The sequence below is a fragment of the Dipteris shenzhenensis genome, chromosome 27 (genome assembly GCF_047967505.1).
Source record: "Dipteris shenzhenensis isolate YYH24624 ecotype China chromosome 27, Dip_SZ_1.0, whole genome shotgun sequence".
NCBI lineage: Eukaryota > Viridiplantae > Streptophyta > Polypodiopsida > Gleicheniales > Dipteridaceae > Dipteris > Dipteris shenzhenensis.
Genome location: NC_141622.1, coordinates 4,621,875 through 4,640,352, shown reverse-complemented (window position 1 = coordinate 4,640,352; position 18,478 = coordinate 4,621,875). Strand labels below are relative to the sequence as shown.

General features: G+C 44.3%; 1 protein-coding gene across 1 annotated transcript in view; it reads left to right on the top strand.

Annotated features, from left to right (window-relative positions):
- The window catches only part of LOC147883764 (pyruvate kinase, cytosolic isozyme-like), a 64,115-nt gene extending 47,151 nt beyond the window's left edge, over positions 1-16,964 (top strand). The window contains exon 3 of the mRNA XM_087398317.1: positions 15,471-16,964. Within this exon, the coding sequence (XP_087254443.1) occupies positions 15,471-16,283 (813 nt within the window). The 3' untranslated portion in view covers positions 16,284-16,964. The remainder of the gene's footprint in view (positions 1-15,470) is intronic.
- Positions 16,965-18,478: the final 1,514 nt, after the last annotated feature.

The window sequence follows — 18,478 nt, the reverse complement described above, 5'->3', positions numbered from 1 at the left end:
GCTAGGTATTGATACATCATCTCTTCTCCAGCTCCAGAGGTTCCTGCACACCCTGAGCCACTTCTGCCTCCTGGCTGCCTCCTCTGCTGCCTCAACTTCTGCCTCCTGGCTGCCTCCTGGCTGCCTCCTCTGCTGCCCTCTTTTCTGCCCCAGATCTGCCCCTTCTTTCTGCTCAGATCTGTCCTCCTTTCTGCTCAGATCTGTCCTCCTTTCTGCTGCAGATCTGTCTCCTTTTACAGCTCCAGATCTGCCCTTTTTTCTGCCCCAGATCTGCCCCTCCTTTCTGCTCAGATCTGTCCTCCTTTCTGCTCCAGATCTGTCCCCTTTTCAGCTCCAGATCTGCCCTCTTTTCTGCTCCAGAACAGCCTTCCTTTCTGCTTCAGTTCTGCTCATCTTTCTGCATCAGATTACCTCCAACTTCCGCTCCAGATTCCGTTCTTTCTACTCCAAATCTGCAGCAACCCCTTCATCAGTTTGTTGTCTCAGATTTGGTTCAGTTCCAACTTGTGGAGCTAGTGCAGAAGTCCACTACAGTTGTCAGGACTGAAGTTTGTTTCAGAGCTTCTCTTCACTTGTACTAAGTTCCGTTTGTGATATATATATCTTCTTCAGCCATTGATTGTCTTCAGTATTGTTTTATTTGTCTCCAAGTATTTTCTTTATATGGTATCAGAGCCAGGTGTGCCAATCGACACCTGAGCCTTGATCTGGAAAGCTTGGAAGATAAATCATCACCTGAAGATGTCTTCTCCCTCTTCTCCGAAGCGATCTCAGCCTGAATCAACCTCTATTCAACCATCACCTTCGACATATGTCGAGAGAGAGTCTGCTAGGATTGAAGGTGATGAATACCTCTCCAAACTCTTTAAAGAATTTGCTGAATTCCAGAAATGGAAGGAACTTGAAGCAGGTACCCGCACACCTCGTGCCTCTACCTCTCCACGGTTCTCTCCAATACGTCAACAAGGACCTCTATTCAACTCAGAAGAAGCTGAGCAACATCTCAAGTTCGGTCCCAACGAAGAACAAGTATCCCCTGACGAAAGAGGATAGGCCGGCATGAGAACATTGGATTATTCGACAGTGCCTATTCCACAAGAATCAGTGCAAGGTATGATGCCCTATTCCCTTAGTGCAACTCCTTCTGTTATGCAAGGCATAGGAACAAGTAATCACGAGGACACAGATCCATACATGCATGTGAACACTCGCAGACGAGAAGGAAGAAATGCGTCTGACAATGAGTTTGCTTTCGGTTCACATCCCTCCCTCCCTCCCTTCCCTCTCATCTCTTCCGCTGCCATCTTTCCTCCAGTGGTTTCTCATCCTCCTCCTTCTCCCATGCCACTGGATTCCTATAGTTTATTTCCCTCTATCTCTCCCGCTGCCTCTTTTTCACCTCTCATGTCTTATCCCGCCTCTCATATTCATCCCTCCCCCTCAGGACCTTTTTCAAATTCCTTTATTCCTCCGGTGATGCCACCTCTCCCTTCTTCTCACTCTGCTACTATTCCCAATTCTCTTCTGCCTCCACCGGTTGCTTCTCCCTATCATTCTATTTCTTCCCCTCACCTTGTCTCTGCAACAGCCAAACATGCTTTCACTGATATGACTCGTTTTAACGGGTCTAATTATACCACATGGTCCAATCTTATGCGCCATGTGCTTGATTCTCAAGACCTATGGGAACTCGTTCAAGGTACCGAATCGCCACCTGATCCTCATGTTTATCCTCCTCAGGTAGTTCGTTCATGGCGACATCGTAATGCCACTGCCATTGTTGAAATTATGCAAGGTCTTTTACCTGAATTTCACTCTCAATTACAGCATTTTGATCTTGCCTCTGAGCGATGGGCACATCTCACTGACCGCTATGCAGCTCGAGATCGTACTCGTCGTATCAATCTTGACCATGATCTCCAACAATTCCAGATTCTTGCTGCCGATAATCATGCTGATATTCTTACCAAGCCGGTTAATCGCCCTACTCTTGAGCATCTCTGCCCACGGTTGGGGATTGGTTTACCTCCTCCTCTTTAACAGTTTTTTTTCTCTTTGTGTACTTAAGGAAGTGAACAAATCCCCTGCGAGGGCACTCCTTCAAGTCTTTCTTTTTTGTACCATCATCTGGGCATTTAGTGAAGATGAAAACCTACTCTGTAGGCATCTCCATCTAAATGAAAACCCCACCCAAAAAAAAAAAAAAAAAGGCTGATGAAGATGATAGATCACTCATGGAACACCTCTTTGCTTCTCCTGTCTGCATTGGACATTGAGAGGGGGTGTTAAGCCAGGCAATCTCCAATTCTCCAGGATTAGATAAACAGGTACAAACACCATTGGTGCCTCTCCAAATCCTGTCAAAGAAACCTCGCATCGGAGGCAAAAACCACAACCAAAGAAATGTCAAAAGCCCCGGTGCAGAGGAGAAACAAACATAAAAAATTATTTAAAAAAATGTTTTTCTGGTCTGACCAGATCTGGCCGACCAGATCTGGCCTGGTCGGTCAACTCTGACCAGGTCGGTCAACCTACAGGTTGACCGACTTTTTCTGCCCCTTCCTATTTAAAGGGGGGGGGGGGCTAGGTATTGATACATCATCTCTTCTCCAGCTCCAGAGGTTCCTGCACACCCTGAGCCACTTCTGCCTCCTGGCTGCCTCCTCTGCTGCCTCAACTTCTGCCTCCTGGCTGCCTCCTGGCTGCCTCCTCTGCTGCCCTCTTTTCTGCCCCAGATCTGCCCCTTCTTTCTGCTCAGATCTGTCCTCCTTTCTGCTCAGATCTGTCCTCCTTTCTGCTGCAGATCTGTCTCCTTTTACAGCTCCAGATCTGCCCTTTTTTCTGCCCCAGATCTGCCCCTCCTTTCTGCTCAGATCTGTCCTCCTTTCTGCTCCAGATCTGTCCCCTTTTCAGCTCCAGATCTGCCCTCTTTTCTGCTCCAGAACAGCCTTCCTTTCTGCTTCAGTTCTGCTCATCTTTCTGCATCAGATTACCTCCAACTTCCGCTCCAGATTCCGTTCTTTCTACTCCAAATCTGCAGCAACCCCTTCATCAGTTTGTTGTCTCAGATTTGGTTCAGTTCCAACTTGTGGAGCTAGTGCAGAAGTCCACTACAGTTGTCAGGACTGAAGTTTGTTTCAGAGCTTCTCTTCACTTGTACTAAGTTCCGTTTGTGATATATATATCTTCTTCAGCCATTGATTGTCTTCAGTATTGTTTTATTTGTCTCCAAGTATTTTCTTTATAATGACCACAAGTGTCCACTGACTCACTGGAATACCCAAACAATGGGTGAAATCATCACGGATCTGCCCACAATTCTTGGAAGCACGAAATTACCTTGCAAGCAGTCATTGTGAATCATCCTACCAAGCAAGACCCTCCAAAAACACAGCCCAATGCTCACGTGCAATCACTAGAAGGGATGGATGATCCCTTTACCAGCCAAGAGCTCAACCAAGCTCATCCAGGAGCTAATGCATACCCATTTGGAAGTACACTTTCCATCTTTGTTTCACAAATAGCAGTCTGAATAGCCAAGAATCACTAGTGAGAAGGCTTCTCGTGACGAGCTCCAATGAGACCAGCCAACCCTTGTCAATTCACAATTGGAGAGGGTAGAGAGTCCTTGTGTGCTCAGCCAAGCCCTGAGCCCTGCGTCAGCCTACCTTCAGCTGTACATACGCTGAAAGTACCCCTGGAGCGTACTTAGGCCATGCCTCTGCAAACCGTACACACATCCCATTGCAACAGTCTATACATCAAGCCCGTACATAGGCGTTGTACTTGCAGTCCATACATTGGCATCCGTGCCACTCGTATGTATCTTCTGTACCAGCAACCGTACTAGGCCATACCACCAGGAACTCCAAGGATCTGTACAGCCATACGTTAGCAAACATGAACACTCCGTATAGCCGTACGACTAGGGACTCCAAGGTTCTGTACATCCATACGTTAGCAAACATGAACACTCCATATAGCCTACCTTCAGCTGTACATACGCTGAAAGTACCCTTGGAGTGTACTTAGGCCATGCCTCTGCAAACCGTACACACATCCCATTGCAACAGTTTGTACGTCAAGCCCGTACATAGGCGTTGTACTTGTAGTCCGTACGTTGGCATCCGTGCCACTCGTATGTATCTTCCATACCAGCAACTGTACTAGGCCGTACCACTAGGGACCCCAAGGCTCCGTACATCCATACGTTAGCAAACATGAAGCCTTACGATTCCAAGTATCCATTGTTGCAAGCTCCAAAACACTGTGAGATCCTGTCGCCCGTACGTGATTATCCCGTGCCATTTTCCTTCACGAGGCCTTCCAAAGCCTTCCTTTCCAAAACCAAATGCATGGGCTTGCCACATGGCAGCCCACGTCTTAGCTTGCCCCCAAGGGCTTTAATTTGCCCCTCTAGTTGGGCCTTTTTAAAACCTCACCAATGACCAACTTCAATTCCTAAGGTTCTTTGGGCCCCTCTTGGCCCTAGACCTCTCCAAATTCATCCCCAAGGCACATATGCTAGAGGTTCTAGCACATCAAGCAACCCTTGACCTCGCCCCTTATTTTCTCAGGGTCTTGCCCACATGCAGGCCAACATGCATGCGCCAGAGATCTCGCCCTTGTGACATACCCCTCTCTTGAAACATGGCAAGCGTCCTCGATTGCATCTAAAATACATGTGAATATAGCATGTATTACCATTTGAGACAACATATATGATTGCTCAGAACCTAGGATAACAATCCATATAAACTGCAAAACCCCACTCATAGTGACTACTACACTCATCATAGAAGTCCCAAGGCAGATATATCATCAGCAACCAGTACTTTGGGTGTACATACAATGTCACAGAGTGACCTCTAGATATCTGAGCATGTCTAGAACAAAGATACAGAGGTACTACCCCTCTCTTGAGCATTAGGCAATTCTCTAGACCCACACTCTGTTGAGCCTGAAGGAGCCACAACCGAAGTCGGCTCAAGCTAAGAAACTTCCAAATAAAGCTGAAACAACTGAGGTGTATCTGCCAGATGACCCTCTTCGAGCCACTTTGCATACAATGGTGAATGATTCCAAAATTTCACCAGAGAAACTTTACCTGTGGATTTCCTTCCCTTATGTGCCAATACTTGCTCTGGAAGTAAGATATCATCAAGTTCCCCAACTTTTGGCTATACACAGAAGGCATATCCCCTGGCACATCTCCTGGAAAGGTTTGAGAAGATTCACATTTCAAGCATTATGAATCCTTCAAAGATCTGGTAGCTTCAAGCAGTAAACTACATCAGTGATCTGGTAACATATGATGCAAATACCTACAAAAGCATCCATCTCTTGTCACAAAGCTGGCCAAAGAAAGTCTCAACTGCTTTCAATAAAGCATCAATACATCGATGCCCTGCACACTAGGCCTAAACTGCTTGTAACACCAGAGACGGCCATGCATCTGAAGGAATCCATCTCTGAAAGTATGATGCAAATGCTACTGTCCATCAGACAACTGATCGTCGAACCTTGCAGACTCCCCATCCTCTACATACTCAGCTCAGGACTCAACACATGCTTCTCCGACAACCTAGTCTGAGTGAGGAAAATATCTCAAGGTTTGATGATCTGTCGGCACTGTGAAATCAGTCCCTAGCAAGTAATGCTCCCATGCAGAGAGAGCAAGAGCCACAACCAGCAACTCTTTCTCATATACTGCAAATTTCTTTCAGCATAATGCAATATTCTACTCTCGTAGGCAACAACCCGTCCATTCTGCATGAGGATTGCACCAATGCTGTTCCCACATACATCACAATGGACAACAAAAGCCCGACCAACATTGCCATTTCCCATAGCAGGGTTTGCCAAACCAGCCCCAGTTCCTTGCATACCAAACATGCCGAATTCTCCTTGCTGCAATTCAGTTACAGGAAGCAATACTTGCAACCAGAGACAACCATTGGCTCACCTACTTAAAGAAGATGGTGATGTCTCCTCACCAAAGCAACCATGGACTCACCCCCTTGAGAAAGTTGCTGATGTCCCGGCGACGGAACCATGAAACTGGCCTTCAACACTGTTACATTACCAATTCAGCAAAAGTATTAGCAGCAGATTGGGACTAGAGTGCCCCTGCACCAAGACAAAGACACAGATTGGCTCCAAACCTTGGCGCCCCTTTCGGTATTTCTTTAATTAAGTGAGAGATCCAGAATTCCAGGCTACAAAAAGGATACATTCCTTCTTACAATTGGGGCATTCCACATCCCATTGGGCATCCACATACCCTGCATAGCCTTTACTGCTCACTACTCTCACCAGTTCTAGCATAAGGTCTCCATTCCTAGTCCAGGAAGCTTGCACACAGCCTGGAACTGTCACTAGTGACCACACTTAGCCACTTCCCCATAGCTGTCACTAGTGCCCAAAAAGTCAATATATGCGCAAAGCAGAAAAAAGAAAGCATACACAAGCTTTCTCCTCTGACCAGGACTGCCATGACTAATAGTCTCTCACCCTATGGGTAGCACATATCCTAATACAACAACTTGTTTCTTATAAGGGAACTCGCATCACAACATAGTGTTTGGGAACTCGCATCACAACATAGCAAACACTATGGTAGTCACACCTGTACCATCCCTCTCAAGGTTCCAGGGATACTTCCCATTCCAAGCATGGATTCTCGAACCCTTTTGAAACCGGCCTCTAATCACTTAGAGGGCAGTGGAACTAAACCTTTAATCACTTCAGCACTTATTTACAGCTCACAAAGCATATATCACAACCATTAACCATTGCATGATCACCATTTGGCATTTACCCATTTGTTCACAAACAAAACCACTGAAAAAGGGATGGAGGCTAGAATGCCCCTACTCAACAAACATAGACAAGTGCACCCGATTGGCCCCAAACACCGTGGCGCCCCTTTCGGTATTTCTTTATATTTCACAGTGAAATGATTACAAGTTGCATCTGGGAGACCTTCCCTGCAACTGAGCACACAGTCCCAATTCACTAAGCCTTCGCAAGGCTTTCAAGCATAGAACACCATCACATAAGTGCACTTAACCCATAGGCTCAACCCAAAGACATTCTCTTTTCCGAGTGCAATTCCATTGGTTGTCCAGATGCAATCACACTGCACCCCAGCTGCACTCTCTTTGAGTGGTTTCCAGATGGCATTCACAAAGCTTCTCAAAGCTCCAAAATAAAATCAGCAAAGTACCCAACCAAAGAATGACTCATGTAGCACTGCCTGGGCACCTATGAACCAAGAAAGAGCGGCACACGAGGCCAACCAATAGCTTATGGCAAAAAGAAATTGCAGCAGCAAAATCACAACTCACCAAGCCCTGAAAACTCGAACCAAGTCCTCAATCGCCAAGAGGACATAGTAGCCAATGCCCAATTGCATTCTCAGCCAAAGAGGAGTGCAAAGGCATGAAGAAAGAGCATTTACAAGAGTCGACCAGCAAGAATTCCACTGAAAAATGTGAAAAGAAGCACTTCTGTCGTGAAGAATTGGGAGTTCTTGGGCTCAAAAGAAGCGTGCTTCAGAGAGGAATGCATTGAGAAGGTTTTGGAGAAGTTTCATCGTTGGAAAGTCCTCCAAAACTGAGAAAAACCAGTCAACCAGCGCGTGGGACCACTCGAAATTCAACAGAAAGCTGTAGCTTTGCAAGAGGAGAGGCCCATGAGGCGGTAGAAGCAAAAAGGTTCAGAAAAAGCCACTTTTGCAAATTCGACCAGCAAAAGAAGTGCTCAGCTCTGCCCGTTCTACCAAACGCACGGAGGGAAAAGCATATCACTACGAAGGGGAGGCAGAGGGGAAGCCATCGGGCCAAACGGAAGTTGAGGAATCCAAACGGGTGAGGAGTTATGAAGAAAAACGGAATTCAGCTGAAGGAGGCTGAAAAACCAGTCCAAAATCTCAACAAAGGGAGAAGATGAGAGAGAAAACCGCACATGTGAAGTTTAGAAGGCCCAGGAAGGTCCAGGAATGGCAAAGGAGCATGTAGAAGGCACTAAAGCCACCTGGAACTCTAGGGGGGCCACTGAAGGTACATGGCTCTCTAGGGGGCCCATTAAAAATGCCACATCATCATTTCCCAACAACCACTCTTTTAATTCCTTGGAATGCCTTTGGGCCTAGGGATTAATTACGCTTATGTGCTAGGCACCATGCTGCGTTTAATTACACATTATTAAGCCCACGCTTGGACTTTTAAAACCAAAGTTGTCACGGTCTTGTAGTACATTAAAGTACTTAGAATTTCACGTCCCCGTGACACCTTCCTACTTAGCGACGTGGCTATACTAAAGATGTGTCATCTGCCTAGCAACCACTGCCTACATGTGACCTATCTCCTAAAGAAACCAAAAACATATTCCCACACGGACCTTGTTACCTGCCAAAGCCAACAAATAGGATACACAATGAATTCTAACCCGCTTGCATTCAGTGCTCTTCCCACTCTCAATGGGGATCAATATCACAAACATTAGCCCTGTAGGACTCTACTCTCACACCCATATGACCATAGGCATCCATTCTCAGTGCAAATGCTTCCTTTAGAAACCGGGAGCTGTTACTAGCAGCCCATGCAGGACCACTCTCTCCCTAGACGACCACAAGTGTCCACTGACTCACTGGAATACCCAAACAATGGGTGAAAGCATCACTGATCTTCCCACAATGCTCGGAAGCACGAACTTACCCTGCAAGCATTCATTGTGAATCACCGTACCAAGCAAAACCCTCCAAAAACACAGCCCAATGCTCACGTGCAATCACTAGAAGGCATGAATGATCCCTTTATCAGCCAAGAGCTCAACCAAGCTCATCCACGAGCTAATGCATACCCATTTGGAAGCACACTTTTCCATCTTTGCCTCACAAATAGCGGTCTGAATAGCCAAGAATCACCACTGAGAAGGCTTCTCATGGCAAGAGCTCCAATGAGACCAGCCAACCCTCCCTTGTCAATTCGCGATTGGAGAGGGTAGAGAATCCTTGTGTGCTCAGCCAAGCCCTTAGCACTGCGTCAACCTACCTTTAGTCGTACATACGCTGAAAGCACCAATTTGATGTATGGTAATATTGGCATGCAGCCAGGGATGCAATCAGGAATGCAAGGGATGATGGGAAATCCTACTGGTGTGCCAAATATGTTTAAGTTCAGGGGGTGCCATGCCTAATGCAGCAATGGGTAGTGATAAAGCCAGCTAGAATGTTAGTAATCATGTTCTGACTCCTTTGTTGAAGCCCCCTTTGTATGATGATTTGACCTCGAAAGGGAAAGCTAAGGATTTCAAAGAGGCAGGCTCAACTGTCAAATTTGAGACCTTTAATGCTGTACAGGATAGATTGAAAGCTCTAACTTTCTTGCAGTGATTTGATGCAGCCTACTCAGGAGGAAACTTCACGGAGTCCGTCCAAGATTATAAAGGCTGCTACTTTTTTGGAAGGTAATGCATTGCAATGGCGGACGAATTTTTTGTTGAGAACAGTGCCCCCACCTCTTGGGTAGAATTTAAACATGTATTTTCAGCTTCTTGGTTGACCACTAGTGACCTTCAAGGTTGATGTATAGACAACCTAGCATAACTTAAACGTAGCTAGTTGCCATAATCTCGAGGAGTATAATAAGAAAATTTGGCAAGCATTATCACCTATTAGATCTTATCGACATGTGCCACTAGCTGAGCAGATTGATAAACATTGTTGTGGTTTTCCTAAGGAGATCTGTGATTATTGCATGAAGACACGAGTCACAAATATGTCCCAGTGGATGAAAATGTTACAACAACTGATGCCTTATTGCAGGGGAAGTCTAGTGGATGGAAGGCTTCTAAGAAAGATGATGTAGGGAGTCTGGAAAGACAAGAAAGCCTGTTAAGGCTAATTGGGTGCAGGAAAAAAGACAGGTAAGGGCAGTGGTCCAAAGATCAGGTGGATGAATCCGGAGGAGAGGCAGGCTCTCAGGGATGTAAACAAATGCTTTCAATGTAAAGAAGAAGGGCATGTGGCTCGCAATTTTCTCTAATAGGAAAAGGAAAGACTCTAATGATCATAGAGATGATAAGGGTGATTAAAATGATCGAGGGGAAGAGCCGAAGCCTTCTGTGGGGTTATTGCTGGATGTGATAAGTGAGAAACCACCGGGAGAGGAAACAAAGTTATGCCGTACTGGGGTAAAGTGAGAGATCAATTAACTTTGATCTTCTTTGATCTAGGAGCTAAAGCTAATTTCATCTTGCTAAGCTTGGAATTTGTGCGGTGGAGATGGGTCCCTTGTGTGAAGCCGCAATGGCTAATCCTGAACTCACTACACCGGTGACTCTGATTATTGGAAAGCTGTCATTGCATACACAGAGTGTGGTGGACAGTGAGGACTTCTACATTATGCCTCTACATGATTGTGATGTTTTGCTGGGCATACCATGAATGCATAAAAGGGATGCCGTTGTAGAAACCCGTAAGAGAAATGTTACTATTACTCATCGAGGGAAGACTCATGTGATTGATGCCAAATTGAAGGGAGAGTCAGTTTCTATTGTATCGGCTTCTACCATTTGTACAGTAATGAAAAATCATCTTTTTGCGTATATCAGGAATCTAATCCAATTGATGAAAAGTCCACTCTTTCTAAATTGGATAATGAACGGGTAGGTTTTCTAACCAATTTGCTGATTGCTTTCTGATGCTTTTCCTGGTGCACTTCCGCCTAAGAGGCTAGAGGATCATGGTATAGATTCAATGTTAGGTAGTAGGCCGCCTAACAAGCCGCCATACTGGGTTAGTGCGAGTAGCAGGAAGAAATAATGAGTTAAGTTACTGATCTTCTAGAGAAGGGGCTGATTCAGCCCTGTAAATTCCCGTACTGCTCTCCAGTATTGCTTGTTCAAAAGAAAGATGGTTCTTGGCGTATGTGTATTGATTACTGCGCCTTGAACAAGATCACCATTAAGAATAGCTTCCCGATTCCTATTGACGATATTTTGGATCGACTTGAGGGCTCGCATCGATTTGAAAAGTGGTTATCATCAGATTCGGATATGCCTTGAGGATGTCTATAAGGCAGCATTCAAGACTACTTTTGGCTTATATGACTTTCTCGTGATGCCCTTTGGGCTTACTAATGCTCCGGCCACATTTAATCGTATAATGGACGAGATTTTTCGGGAGCACGGGTCTTTATTTGCCGTATACGTTCTTTGATGATATGATTGCTCGAAGAATGACGAGGTGCATAGGAAGCACTTGGCCATTGTATTTGACGAGCTCAGGAAGCAAAAGTTGATTGTCAATCCAAAGAAAAGTGAATTCTTCATGTAGCAGATACACTTTTTGGGACATATTGTTTCCAAGGATGGGGTACGCATGGATCCAGCTAAGGTTGAGGCAATTAGGAGTTGGTCCCAACCTAGGAACTTGCATGAGTTATGGAGCTTTCTTGGGCTATGTTCATATTATCGTCGTTTCAGTTGTCATTTTGCCAAGATTGCAAGACCACTACATACTTTGCAGAAGAAGGAAACACCGTTTGTCTAGACTGAGAAGCAGAATGCCACTGAAGGAAGAGCTCAGTTCAGATCCGGTGCTGATTGTGCCTGATTTACACAAGGCTTTTCATGTTCAGGCAGATGCATTTGTTAAAAATGGTATTGGGGCAGTCCTGATGCAGGAAGGACGGGTTGTGGCTTATGAAAGTCACATTTTATAGCCTTCGGAAAAGCATTTGCAGATTTATGAGAATGAAATGTTGGTTGTAATTCATGCCCTCTCTACTTGGAAGCATTATTTGTTGGGAGCTGATTTTATAGTGCAGACTGATCATCAATCTTTGCTGTATTTCCTCACGCAGTCCAAACTATCAGAAAACCATATGCGATGGGCAAACCATGTTCCATTTTCAAATTATTCACTTGGAGGGTAAGAAGAATGTAGTTGCAAATGCTTTGAAACCACAGGTATCTGCAGTTTCTATTGCTTATCGTGATGCTTTGCAGCCCATGAAGGGCCAGTATGCTGAGGATGAAGATTTTGCTCAGGTTTTTGATTAGTTATCGGAGGGGCAGTGCCTAGACCATTATGCTCTTAAGGAAGGGTTTCTCATGATGCATGGCCGCTTGTGTGTAACCAAGCAGGTGAGGCCTAAAGTGATCACAGAGAGTCATGCGCCACCATATGCAGGGCACAGGGGCATTGATGCCACAGTGAGGGCGGTGGAGCATTATTTTTATTGTCCTAGTTTGTGCCGAGATGTGGAAGAGTATGTCAGGACATGTTTGACGTGCCAAAAGGATAAGTATGATCGCCATAAACCACCAGGTTTGTTGCAGCCATTGCCGATTCCTACCAGGTCATAGGAAAGTATTGCCATGGATTTATCTTCGATCTTCCTCGTATGCCTACGGGACATGATGGAATCTGGACGATTATTGATCAGTTCAATAAGCAAGCTCATTTTATTCCCTTCAGGAAGAAAATTACAGCAGATCACATGGCGCAATTGTTTATGCTGCATATCTTTAAGTACCATGGCATGCTGACATCTGTTGTAAGTGACAGAGATCCTCGCATGACGAGTCTTTTTTGGAGGGGACTGTTTGATAATTTGGGTACTACATTGGAGTTCTCATCGGCATTTCATCCATAGATTGATGGACAGTTAGAGCAAGCAAACTCAACGGTGTTGGATCTTTTGAAATGCTATGTCTTTTATCATAAGGCTCAGTGGGAGCAGTGTTTACCCTTCGTTGGTATAGTGCATACCAAAGATACAATCTTTGAGGCTGATAAGTTTATAGAGAACTGGGATGAAGCTTATAGGAAAATCAAGCTTGGCCTTCAGAAGACTCGGGAGAAACAGAAAAAGGCCACGAATATGCATCGTCAAAATTTACAGTTCATTTTCATTGAAGTCGATTATGTGCTGCTGCATTTTGCTGAAAAACATCAAAGGGAAAGACAGGTTGTATCCTAAACTCAGCCTACGATACTATGGGCCTTTCAAAGTTATTGAAAAGATAAATGATGTGGCGTACAGGCTAGAACTATTGGATGGTTGGAGAATTCACAATGCCTTCCATTTGAGTCTCTTGAAACTTCAAGAAGAGGGTAGTTCCTCCGCCTCCTTGTCACGGACAAGCCTAGGTGTCTAGAAGTCGCTTGGTGACACTGTATGTTTCACCCGAGGTACTGAGCTGACATTATATTTGCCGTGGGACTTCTATACTAGTGTACTAGTCACTTGGATGTATTTTGTATTGATGTATGATTTGGTATCCATGGCTCTACTAATCATATGTGCAATGTTGGTTTTGAAATGCTTGTGAACATTTGTAAATCTGATCAATTCTCTTGTTCATGTATTTCAGTGGCTCGCAATCGAGGTCGATTGCCTTGGACCTTGAATTTCGAGAGTCCTGGTATGTGTATCTAGCTCGGGGAATTAATTCCTAGTGATCCCAAGCAAATTGTGCACGTGTTGGTGTATTAATTGTGCCTTGGGGTAGTTTTCTGGTGATCTAGAAGAGTGATAAAAATCCCTTTCGCCGCTAAAAATAGCTCAAGGAGCCACGTTTGGTTAGGTGGCTTGGAAAGCAAGCAGAAAAGGAGAAATTTGCTTTGAGGCTTGTTTCTGGACCACAGAAGAACACGGAGAGGAAAGTCACAGGCTGGGAGAGTGCTCCAGGTGTATTCTATCACATTGCCTTGCTGATTTACGACTCAGGGCAGTGTGTGGGCTGTTGGCAGGCTGCCAGGTCAGGACTTTTCATCTGGGGCAGTTCTGGGGCTGTTTAGGAGCTCCTACAGGCTGGAACGAGGTTCTTTTTGGGCCTCCTGGGCTGTGTTTCTGCTGGCTGGTCTGTCTTTTGGTGATTTCTAACAGAGACCAGGCTGTGGATGCCGTGGTTGGTCTGTTGTTGGACAGTTGAAGGGTGGTCATTGAGATTTTGGGCTGATTTCAGGTTGGTGGTGATTGTGCGGTGAGATTATTCACAATTGGTCAGCTAGGGTGCCTGTCTGTGCATTGAAACCCAGTGGTTGTTAGTTGAGGGGCACCATAACAGCCAAGGGCTGAGTGCTGGCCTTGCTTTCCATGGGATTGATCCCGTTAAGAGCTAGGTAGGGCTGAGATTGTTTGGGTGATTTCCACTGCAAGAGCTGGAGGTAGGTTGCCAGGCGATTGGATGACTACATGGTTTTGGATTGGCTAAGTTTGCTGGAAGCAGAGGTTATGCTATGTTTTGGATGTCTACGGGGCTCGTTATAAATTGTTTTCAGTGCAATAAATAATAATGAAATACCGCAAGGGGCGCCAGCTGATTTAAGGCCAATCGGTGTACTATTTCTTTGAGCAAGAGCATTCTAGCTCCCTTGTGTTTTGTTTCTGCTGTGGGCGTTTTGCCAGTGGGATAATACTTGCTTAGTTGTGATTTTACCGCCTTGATTTTATCACAGGCCAGTCATAGAACTAGTGAATTGGAAAATAAAGCAGCTAACATAGCCACGATGAAATGCATGTGGATGCTTGATCATCTTTATAGGAAGATGTGGTCACTCCCATGTACTATTGTGCAATTGGAGTGTGCATTGCCATCGCAAAGAATCCTGTATTTTATGCTCGCATGAAAACACATTGAAAATTATATTGTTACACTTGGGGTTATATCAAGGATGGTTTGATCGATCTCACTATTTTCCATCTGCAGACAATGTGGTGGATATCTTTATCAAAAGCCTTTGCAAGGACAGCAGGCTTAGGGATAAGAGATCTCACAAGATTGTTGAGGGGGTAGGGAAATGATATGTTTACTATATACTCCCTGAGTCTGGGTTTATTGGGATGAGTTTGTGCAACCACACTAGGTACTTTTGAGATATTTCCATGGTTTTTCCATACCATCTAGGGGAAAATCGAAGGGAGGTAGATAATAAAAATGGTAAGGTTAAGTAGGTAAGTCAACTCCAGCGTTTGACTTTTTTAACGGGGGACGTGTGTAAGGCAACTCGATTGTATTTTAATTGTTGGTGGATCATTGCAGAATACGCATCTTTATGTTTGGCTTGTCCACTCACTTGTATTCCTCTGCACTATCATATGATTTTGTTTATTTGAAAGCTTGCTTGCATAGTCAGATGTTACCTTTGCTTTACAATGTGCCATGATCTACTGTAGCTTAGAGCTTATGTGAAAGAGGATGTTATGGCATTGTTGTTGACAAAGATTGAAATGGTATGTGAACTTGGCCTCATCCCAGCAATTTGTATTTGGGGCTTACTCGAATCTCCTATATATTTTTCCAGAGTGTACAGGTAGTTGGTATTGTCTCTTTTTCTGTGTCATACAAAGGACCAGAGGTCACAGTCTGATTTGATTTAGCAAGCATATTCATGATTACGATCGTGCATAGTTTACTTTTATGCAGACTAATGACATGCCTTTCTTCGCATGCAGATAGAGAATCAGGAGGGTCTTGTCAATTTTGATGACGTTCTCAATGAATCAGATGCAGTGATGGTTGCTCGAGGTGACTTGGGCATGGAAATTCCGGTTGAGAAAATCTTCTTGGCACAAAAAATGATGATATACAAATGCAATGCGGCGGGAAAACCTATCGTCACAGCCACGCAGATGTTGGAATCCATGATAAAATCCCCTCGTCCAACACGAGCTGAAGCTACTGATGTAGCCAATGCTGTTATTGATGGCACAGATGCAGTGATGCTTAGTGGAGAGAGTGCAGCTGGTGCTTATCCTGAGCTTGCAGTAAAAACTATGGCACAAATTTGCTTGGAAGCAGAGTCGTCATTGGACTATAATGCGATTTTCAAGCAGGTGATTATGTCAGCTCCACTTCCTATGAGCCCACTTGAGAGCCTTGCTTCTTCTGCAGTCCGTACAGCTGTAAATGTGAATGCAGCACTCATTGTTGTGCTCACACGTGGGGGAACCACAGCCAAGTTAGTTGCAAAGTATCGTCCTTCAGTGCCCATCTTGCTCGTGGCAGTACCAGTTTTGACATCTGATGGTCTTGCCTGGTCATGTAGTGAGGAGACGCCTGCTCGACATAGTCTCATGTACAGGGGAATGATTCCAATTCTAGCTGAGGGGTCTGCAAGAGCTACTGATTCAGAATCTACCGATGAAATTTTGAATGCAGCATTGAAGACTGCCATCCTAAGGAGGCTATGTAAGAATGGTGATACAGTTGTAGCTATTCATCGGATCGGAGCATCTAGTGTCATAAAGATTATGGAGGTGAAATGATTCTATAGTACGACCCTCTTCTGCAACTTGGCCAAACAACTGATAGAAGGAAGTATGTATGTGCAATTACAGTCTCCAAATATGTCATGCAGATATGCAATTGACATGTATACGAGGAAAATTAATAAGGTGGGTGTATTCATTTAAAACATGTGTTTTATGCACTCACATGTAAACATCTACAGCCCCGTTGTCATGATGGAAGCTGTCAAACTTTTCTACAAATACTGATATGTCTCGTATTGGCTGCAGAAAAGCCTGCCTTCTTTGTCTTTAGGGATGTCTATCGTTTTCTTTTTGTATGTGTATTGCAAGTGGATGGTTACTAAATAGCCTTTCCAAGGATGAAAGTCTAGAATTTGTATTGGATCTTCGAGCACAGGCATTGGCTTTAAGGATTTTTCTTCCACTCGGGTGTCTTTCACCCAGATCAGGCATCAAGCTCTTAACAGAATTTACAGCTTATCCAGTTGGCAGGGTCCCACCTCAATGCTCAAGCTAACTGTGCAGCTTCCTAGCCTATAAGACCGGCGTACTTTCTTGGCAGATTTCCATCTTATGAGCTTATTTTGCAGCTCCTTAGCCCATGAACATACCCATTGCATATAATAAGAGATGGGATGTGTGTCAATTCTATGTTGCATCTATGTAACATGTCTGGTTGCATCTATGGGACGTGTGTTAATTATATGCAGAGTCTTAAAGCCTGCAACTTTAAGATCACTGGCAAATCGACCCACGTTTAAGATTCAGAGTTTCTCTTGATAATCTGGACTGCACATCTGGCTAATCTTTTGGCAGGAATATTCTATTTCATGGGTTAATCTGAGATGCCTAGATCTGGTGCGATACAAACACGTGTTCTTATCTTCTATTTCTCCTTCATTGTGTAATATGGAAATTCTGTCAGCCTTTTGCATTCCTCTCCAGCTTCTCACATTGATTGCAGGTTGTGTGAGGTCCCTTGACTCACGATTGAGCTGCTTTTGAACTTGCAAATGTTGTCCCACTTATTTGTGCAAAAGGAGGTAGTCCTATTCCATGTATGTCATCAGTATTTTAATTAGAACAGTGTCTACAACTTGATTTTTTCCTCTGGGGAGCTCATGTTCCATCCCTTCCATGTGCCCCCCATTTCCATTATTACTTACGTGTTCTTTTTTTCTGGGGTCTTTGTAGCTCAATGCCTCGCCTTGTAAGCACAAGTGTGCTTCAATAAGAGGTACGTGATCCGCCCCCAAGAACCTCTTTTAAATATTATATTTGATTACTTTGCCAAGCCTCGCTCCGAAGATCGCCTCGCCCCGAAGATCACCTATATTAGAGTAAGTGGTTGCTAGAGCCTTGTATGATTTCTTCGTTCTATTCTCAAATCCCATTAGTGTCTTTGTTGCATCTGTTGCTCCAGTGCTTTTGTCCTCCAAGTATCCTTTCTCTATGCGGAAGTTGTGTTTTTGTGATTGCCTCAATGGATACTCTTATCCATGGTCGCTTTATCATTCTTTGACAAAATTGATGTAATGCTATTATGGGTCTTATAGATTTGGTTTATTTATTGTGAGTAGTACATGTTTTCAAATCATCAATGGATGTACCAGATGGACCAAGAGAGAAGCGTTATCGCTCAACTTTATGTCACTAAAAGAGATTGTTGAGAAGAACATCAGCATGAATTTGGGCTCAAGGAGGGTCTAAAATTCCACGTTGTCCTATATTTTGAATGTATCATGGCATGTGAATGACAAATTCGAACCTATTTCGCGTATCAAAATATATTAATTCCTCTCTCGAAGCATTCAGGATTATTATCCTTCAAACCTATGATTTTACTACGCTTTATACAAAGATTGAGCCGGATGATCTTAAGTTTAGAATAGAAAAGCTAATGGCTTAAGTTTTTAACCTGAGACTTGACAAAGATGTAAGCTCTAAAAGTTGAGAAAACATCTTTATGCTTTCCTTCGGTTAGGCAAGCACGTCCTCCTGTTGGCTGACATAAAAAATGCAGAACAGCTACCGCATAGGGCAAGAGCTTTTAATACTCCCACCAACTTCTATTGCCTCTGAGGTATATAGTGTGAAAGTGCATGTATCTTTCCTTTTGACAAGGAGAATGTGAATGCTTGTGAGATTGGAGAATTTTGGAGAAGCAGACTTAAGAGTTACAACATTTGGAGCAATTTTCTAAATGATAC